The 8,385-nt window shown below is 31.9% G+C and overlaps 1 protein-coding gene across 1 annotated transcript in view; it reads right to left on the bottom strand.

Annotated features, from left to right (window-relative positions):
* LOC111709669 (uncharacterized) overlaps positions 1–7,599 on the bottom strand; it is a 16,764-nt gene extending 9,165 nt beyond the window's left edge. Inside the window, exons 1-7 of the mRNA XM_023483495.1 lie at positions 7,542–7,599; positions 5,491–5,572; positions 5,041–5,146; positions 3,830–3,915; positions 2,656–2,699; positions 2,358–2,441; positions 1,518–1,574 (exon numbers count right to left, since the gene is read on the bottom strand). Of these exons, the coding sequence (XP_023339263.1) occupies positions 1,518–1,562 (45 nt within the window). The 5' untranslated portion in view covers positions 1,563–1,574; positions 2,358–2,441; positions 2,656–2,699; ... (2 more) ...; positions 5,491–5,572; positions 7,542–7,599. The remainder of the gene's footprint in view (positions 1–1,517; positions 1,575–2,357; positions 2,442–2,655; positions 2,700–3,829; positions 3,916–5,040; positions 5,147–5,490; positions 5,573–7,541) is intronic.
* Positions 7,600–8,385: the final 786 nt, after the last annotated feature.

Here is an 8,385-nt window from a genome sequence, read left to right as displayed (position 1 = left end):
AGTATCCTGTATCCTGTATCCTGTATCATGTACCCTGTATCATGTATCCAGTATCCAGTATCATGCACCTAGTATCATGTACCCAGTATTTAGTTTGTATATATGTATGAAGCCAATTTTTTACAGATTGATTCTTGCTGAAGAAGTTTAAACCCTCTTACATGAACTGAACACAAAAGACAATGAATGAAAAATTGAATTTTAATGTTTTTTTTTCAAAAATGGGATTTTTTTCGAAAATTGTGCTGATTGTACAGATTTTTTAAAAAAATGTACGGATCTTTAAAAAAATGTACGGATTGGTTTAAAAAAATGTACGGATTGTACGGATTTTTTTTAAAAAAAATTGTACGGATTGTACGGATTGTTTTTCGAAAATTGTACGGATTGTACGGATTTATTCTGAAAATGTACGGATTTTTGTACGGATGGGTTCAAAAAAGTTTTGGCCACCCTGAATAAAGTTCTATAAACTCGGAATTATTTGCGGCATTCTACACCAGGAATATCTGAAAATGCGCGTAAAGAATTTGAACATTTTCAAAGACATTAAACTCGAAAACTTTAATGCAATTGAAACTATTTTTTTCGATATACAAAAATTCAATGTTTCATTTATGCCCTAACGTGGCCCGATTCTTAAACAATAGTTTTATCTTGGAGGCTATTAGACACTTAAAAGAAAATAATATTGGAAGGACGAGGATTTTGAGGTGGCTCTGACGAAAAAATAAAGAGATTGTGGCTCGGACTAGACATTATTGTGGTTTGCCTTTCTCCCCTCTCTAAACTTCCATGATCAACGTGTATCTCGTCTCCCTTTTTGTTTTTGCACACATTTTATCGTTGAATTGATTTTTTAAAGCTCCAACCTGCATTCCTATCCCAAAGTAAATTTCACGTTATATCAAAATCTTATTTCTTTTCAATAATAACTTCTCTTTTTGAAGAGCTTTTGTGAAGAGTGTAACCAAATTAATTTGCTTATCATTCTTGTGCGTAAAATCAAAGCTAGAGGTTACAAAGTCGTCCTGGTAATGTCGCACAAATTTGACCTTCGAATCGATCCTTCAGTCTGCAGTGGGACGCAGGCTCTTGTATATTTTTTCTCCATGAAGAAAGCATATCAAGTTTCTATTTCCGGGCGAGGTTTTTTTATTGATAATTAATCGTGTTCATATTACACTTTTTACAGGTTTTATCAGTGGATTTAATCTTGTTTCATTTACACCACTAGAGATCTTATCAGGAAGATAAAAATTACAAATCAGATATTTGATAATACCTAAAAAACAAAACGGCTTCGTCACTAGGAACAAGACTAAATTGAAATTTATTATATAGATTTTAAAAAGCTGGACAGACCAGACGGTTTAAGAATTTAGATTTTCGCATATTCGACTGAAAATCTGATGTTGCTGAAGAAACAGCAACCAAAAACTAACCTGATGTTGCTGTTCGGTTAAAGTTTTCCTTTTCGCTTAAAAAGAATGTAGAAACAGCTAACAAAAACTAACCTGATGTTGCTGTTCGGTTAAAGTTTTCCTGTTTGCTTTATTCATCAACTCCTCATACTAGTACAATTCAAAATATAAATATGTTGTGTTATGTTAAAACCGGCAAATTCAGGCGCGTATTCAGGAATTTTTCCAGGGGGGGAGGGGTTTAAATTTTTTTTCTTTCCAGGGGGGGGCTCAGCACCCGTTGGGACCTGAAAACCCCCTGACATAGATTTCATTGGTCCAGGGGGGGAGGCTTAGACCCCATAGCCCCATCCTTAATACGCCTCTGCAGCGGCCATGAATATTGGATATTGAGATTGTACCCTCAACCAGGGCGAGATGCGTTCGGTTTCTCATATTTGAAAAACCGAAACCTTTGGTACAGTAATATGTTACCGGAGTAACCTACCTAGTTTCCTATCTAATCCATCTACTTTTTTATTTTAATCTATGCTCCGTATTTTCATGGAGTCTGACATGATTAAATAGGTCCCGCAAAAAATCTGGAGATATTAACGTGTTAACCATTTCAGGCTTTTATCCATCTTCCCTTTTTAGTTGACACATTAATTTGTCAGAGAGAAGTAACTCTCTACCTTAAAATTGGAAAAGGGGAGGGTTGGGGTAGGTCAATGCAAATATAAGCTTTAGAAAAATGTGTAAATTATTGCCGAGTTCCTTTTATGGTGAGAAAATAATTAAAATGTAATTAAGAGAAATATATTTGCTCTATTTGGGTAGAAATGTAAAAAAATCAGGCCCCCCCCCTCGTCTGTTCATGGATGGGAGGATGTGGAGTGTTTTTTAGGTATTTGGATATTTTTAAGATGTCTACCAATTTTTTTCAAATTGTTCCTTTTGACTAGTAAGATAAACTCCATCTTTTTCTCTAGCTAACGATAGCTCAGTTTCTAATAGCTCAATCTCATTCTCATATTCCTAGATCAAGATATTGTTTATTATAAACTAATATTTATGTGTCTAATAAACTAAAAAATTGATATTTTAATTTGATAATAATAATAGTTTTTTTTCATTCCTTTTCGTGTATGTTGCTTGTCGAATTAAAGTAAGCTGAGAGCCAGAGTCTCTCAATAAATATTATGTAAATTGATCATTTATTGAAAAGAAAATTAATAAAAATTATACATACCTTCCCGATTTGATAGTAGATAACGAGACTGCTTAATGCTATTCCTGATTTAAAAACATTAAAAACATTCCGATTTTATGTGTAAGGGTCTCCAAGAAGCCGCTTAAAAAAAGGCATCCGAAAACCATTGCCTTTATTTATGATTATCGAAGCTTTTTGAAACTGCACTGTACAGATTAAAAACCGGAGAAAAATTTCATACATTTTTGTAACTTTTAAGAAATTGAGTCTTTGTCTCAAAATTTAATTTTCTAATCACTGTATCTTTAAAGCCCAATGTCGTGAACCTTAGATATTTCAAACTATGAATTCTGCTGGATCAAATAGATCAAATTTAAAATATCAAAGTTACACGAGGGAGGGAAGGTACACTTCACCTTTTTTTCTTCCGACCACACCTTTTTTTCGTTCGGCATTGTTTACATTTTTTCTTAAAGTACTTCACATTATTTTATATTCGAATTTGGAGCCACACCATCTTGTATAATGTATATAATGGATTAAATTATTTTATCCTGATTTTTTTTAAACAAGAACATCTTATGAAGGTACAATAGGCCCATAAAACAATTCACGGACATTTTTCTTTCATGCTATATTGAGCAAATCTAAACCACTTGTTATGCTCCTTACCAAAAATATGTTAATTTTTAGCTTTAGATTCTAAAAATCCCAACGACTATCACCTAAAAGCTGTAGTTTAGGAGTAAAATAAGAAAATAACAGAAAAGTGTGTGGTCCAAACGAAAAATAGGTATTTTCCGTTTTGTGCTAAATAGGGCTTAAATATTGTTTCATTTTTTAAAGAAAATGCATTTAAACAAAATCAATTGATATTGCATAACATTATGTTGCCTTAATTTGAAAAAAGTGTTGTAGAACATTATTTTATACATTTAAAAACACAGAAGCCAGGCCCGGACGAAAAAAGGTGTGGTCGTAAGAAATAATAATGAATAGTGACGTCAATTGTGGTGCGGACGAACAAAAAGTGTGGTGTGCATTCCCCCCTTCGTTACACCATTGCAGTTTCCTAAGATATAGAAATTTGAAAAGTTTGGTTTGTGGCAAAGACTCAATTTCTTTGTTGCTAACCAAAATATCGGGGTTGGGGATAAAAAAGCAGGGTTTTTACATAATGTATTTATGATTTTATGCTTTTATGCTTTTATACCTAATAAACAGATGAGAAGACAAGGAAGGAAGACGATACATAACAACTCGCGGCAAGTGTACGCACGTGTTTTGCGCTCAAATAACCTACGCGGCATAACAATCATATAACGACTAATAATCAATATTTACATTTATTAACACAATATTAACATTTTATAAAATAAAAAAAGCTATTTTCCATCTATCTACTGTTTTAAATATAGCAAAGGGATGTCTTTTTTAAATTGTTTTCGATAAAGATCTAACTTTTAAGGTTTAAAAGGCACCTTACAAATCTTCGAAAAGCTGTACAAAATGTTAACTCTGACAAAAGATTTCAGACTAATGAAATTTTAAAATCGTTTGTTAGTGAAAGATTTTTTGGCGAATATCCTGAACCAAGAATATTTTAAAACTGGTAAAAACGCAACGCCATCAACGTCGCTTTAAAAAGACTACTTTCTCAAAAAACTTATCTCCACTAGTAAGTTTCAAAAGGAATCTATTTAAACATGGGCGGGCATTCATTTGTAAATATCATGAATGGACTTTGAAATGAAAACATAATTTTGTAAAATCAGAAGTTCAAACATGTCCCTAGAGCTGTCTCCAGAAATATGTAATCGGGAAGTAATGTTTATATATTCCCCCCCCCCCCGCCCCTAACAGCAGGCTTTTTACAAGATAAACGTGAAATTAAGAAAAAATTCTTGACTTTCTGAATGTGTAAATGCTTTTTCTGAAAACTTTTCTTTGATTTGTTCGCAAATCTAATTTCTCCGAATTCTGAATGCCATTTCATACCCTAGCTTTCAATCAGTGTTTCCCCTTCAAAAAACACAAATTAACAAACATTTAAATTATGAATAAAGTGTTTGATTTTAGACAGTCTATAGATTTTGTTTTGTTTAATACGCTATTCAACTTGTAATTTTCTAATATCTTTAAAAACAACAAAAATATTGGATATTTCGACCATTTTATGTATTTTTCATGAATAAAAATCTGAACTTTCTCTTCTAATTTTGATAATAGTGATTTAGTCCTCTAATATTTTATGTTTTGTCCGGATTTAGAATCCAATATTATGCGACGGGACACTGTGGACTCTTCCAGCAAAGAGAGAATTAGTGAATCTCATTCAATCAATTCAAGACAATTGTAGGTTAGGAAGGGGAGGATTTATATACCTTAACTAGCTATACATCAATATAAATGATTGCTATGTTCCTAATATGGTTTGTATCACTGTGGTTCTGGTTGTATTTACTTGTGTCCCTATGACGTGGGACAGGCGGGGGTATGTCCCCCCCTCCCCAGAAAACACTGGCTCGACCTAAAAAAAATTACGTTAAAAGATAAGAAAATAGATGAATTTTTCCCATGTTGTTTTTCCCTGAAACAAGCCTTTGTCACAAACTCTGATTTCCTAATTTAATCAAATAATCTAAGTTTGAAATATTAAAGGTTTACACCATCAGGCTGCAAAGATATAGGGATTAGAAAATTAGATTTTGTGACAAAAACTCAATTCGTTTGAATTCTAGTTTGAAGATTGGCCAGGATGAAAAGAAAACTATATTTTTGCTTTCATGTGCAACTAAAATTCAGGAGTTGAGACACTAAGTGGAAACTTTTTTCAAGACTAAATTTTTTACAGAATTTAAATTAGGAACTTACTAGAGATCCGTGCAGACCACCGCTTGGCCCGATACACAAAATTTTGATCTTTAAGTTCGTGGGATATTGGTGAACAGTTTCCCTGAACAGTAACAATCATCTGAACATTGATCATATGGAATAACAGATTATGATGAACATTCTTCATAAACATTGATCATTAAGATCTTGAATGAGCATTCTTTTTGAACATTAACCTATATGAATAATAATTTGAAGGTTAACAGCTTCCCTAAACATTTCACATTAATCATGTAGATCTTAAGATTATGGGGAACATATTGCCTAAACATTGATCATATAGATCATAGTATTATGGTGAACATTCTTCCTCAACATTGATCATAAAGATCATAATATGTTTTGAATCAAAATCAACTATATACAAATGTGGCGAAAGATAATCGATGACCATTGGGTGTAGTATCTGAATGATTTGTTTGAAATTAAATAGATTTCTTTGCGGTCTAAGTCGTATGTTGCATCTTTCTGAATTTGTATGGATACTACGTTCTTCGGTATTAGTCGTTTTTAACAATTTTCTCAACAGATAGAAGTAAGATTAGTAGCGATCAAAAGCGCTTTTTTATCGCATTAAGCCTATACCCCTTTTAATTTTTCGCGAACACTCCCTTTAAGATCGTATGATAATTATGAACATTATTTTTGAACATTAACTAATAATCATGGATCATAATTAAGTTTCCATAAACAGTAAACATTAATCATGGAGATCATAGGATCATAGTGAACATTTTGCTTAAACAAACATTAATCATGGAGATCATAGGATCATAGTGAACATTTTGCTTAAACAAACATTAATCATGGAGAGCATAGGATCATAGTGAACATTTTGCTTAAACAAACATTAATCAGATAGATCAGAAGATTATGGTGACCATTCCCCCCAAGTATTAGTATTTTTTTCAATGTTAATAAAATGTATTTAAAATTAAAATGTATGCAAAAAGTCTACTTTGGATTAAATGGAGTGACGGGTAATGGTAATTGAACTGAGATTGCAGTATTTTTAAGAAATTTTTTAGGAGACCTATCAGACGTTTTTACGGTGCATGTTTGTTCAGCAAGAGCGCAAATTCAATCTTTAATTTCCTCGATCTGATTGTCCATTTTGGAGGGAAGATTTTGAGAATCGGTTTAGTAAGAATGATTCAAAATCGACAAGGAAAAATGTAACAAAATTTCTACATAAACTAATGAGATGTTTAGGAACATAATATTCAGAAGATTTTTTTCAATAAATCAATGTTAGAATCAATTGTTTCTTTTTTTCATTAAATTGATTTTTTTATTCTTTACCAATTTGTTCAGAGATTTCTTCAAATTCTTCAAATGTCGTCTTTTAATTATAAATTCCATGAAATCTAAAGTAAATGGGTTTCAACATTGAGACATTACAGAAACCAATATCTGAATACTATTACCTATTTTCTATGATAAGAATTAATTTTTTCTCAACCTGTTCCTTAACAACTAATTTAGTTTACTGTAGAATTTATTGTTACATTTTTCGTGGTCGTCATTGAATAATCTAAATTCTCAAAATCATCCCTCTAAAATGGACAATCTATGAGGATTTTAAAGATTGCATTTGCGCTCTTGCTGATCAAATATGCACCGTAAAAACGTCCAATAGGTCTCAAATGAATCCTGAAAAATTTCTCTATAAAACTGCAATCTTAGTTCAACTATCATACATTGCCGTCGGGGTCGGACTTTAGACAAAGTTTATAATATGTATACATAAGTACATTTTTTATCAAATATTTACCAACTTTGAAATTTTGTAATCTTTTTAAAAATGTTGTAAGCTTTTTTATAGTCTAACAATCGTATTTGGTGGTAAAACAAGATTTTGGTCAAGCTATACATGGTAATAAAATAATTTTAGTGAACAGTTTTTCAAAACTTTACTTATTTCGACTAAGGAAAAATAAAAATATTCATTGTGCAGGTAACTCATTATAAATGACAATTAGCGATTTATTAACAGATTTATTAAAGAAAAAAAATATTAAAATACGAACCCTGCAATTTCCTCTGTATTCCAAGGGTTCTGGAGGGCGAGGATTCTGTAATGGGTCTTCTTCTTAAAAAAATTTACATTGAAATCTAAAAGGAATTTAGTCTTTGCCTCAAACTCTGAATTTCTAATCCTTATATCTTTGCAACCCAATGTCGTAGACCTTAGATATTTATAACTTATTTGGTATAACATAATTCATAGTTTGAAATATATAAGGTGTACAACATCGGGTTGTAAAAATATAAGGATTAGTAAATCAGAGTTTAAGGCAAAGACTCAATTCCTTATTGCGAAACATTTTTCCGTATGTCTTCAGATACAGGGCTACCCACAAAAAATGAGACCAATAACGACTGTGCGAAAATAGTTCAGTCCTTTTTCTTACATTCATGGTTCCCGTCAACATTTTGAGGAAAAATCAAATTCATTCTTCAGATCGTCACTTTTAAAGGTTTCTTCGGTCGTCATCCTTTGTGAATAACCCTGATATCTAAACAGATTCTGAACCTCTGCAATCTTATTTTCCATATTTAGAATTCTACTGTTTTCATGGTAAGATGCTACTTCTAGTATAGAAGATGGGACGGAGAAGTCTACCTTACTCTATTTCATTGAATACAATTGTCTAATGTTTTATACACTTCAATGTTTTAAACATGGAGTGGGTACAAAACACCCAATAACAAAACGCCCAATATTAAAAAACGCCCAATAACAAAACGCCCAATGTTACAAAACGCTCAATTATAAAACGCCCAATGTTACAAAACGCCCAAGTTAAAAAACGTCCAATTACAAAACGCCCAATGTTACAAAACGCCCAATTACAAAACGCCCAATGCAAC

This window comes from Eurytemora carolleeae, unplaced genomic scaffold (assembly GCF_000591075.1).
Source record: "Eurytemora carolleeae unplaced genomic scaffold, Eaff_2.0 scaffold46, whole genome shotgun sequence".
Taxonomy (NCBI): Eukaryota; Metazoa; Arthropoda; class Copepoda; order Calanoida; family Temoridae; genus Eurytemora; species Eurytemora carolleeae.
This window is presented reverse-complemented; position numbering and strand designations above follow the sequence as displayed.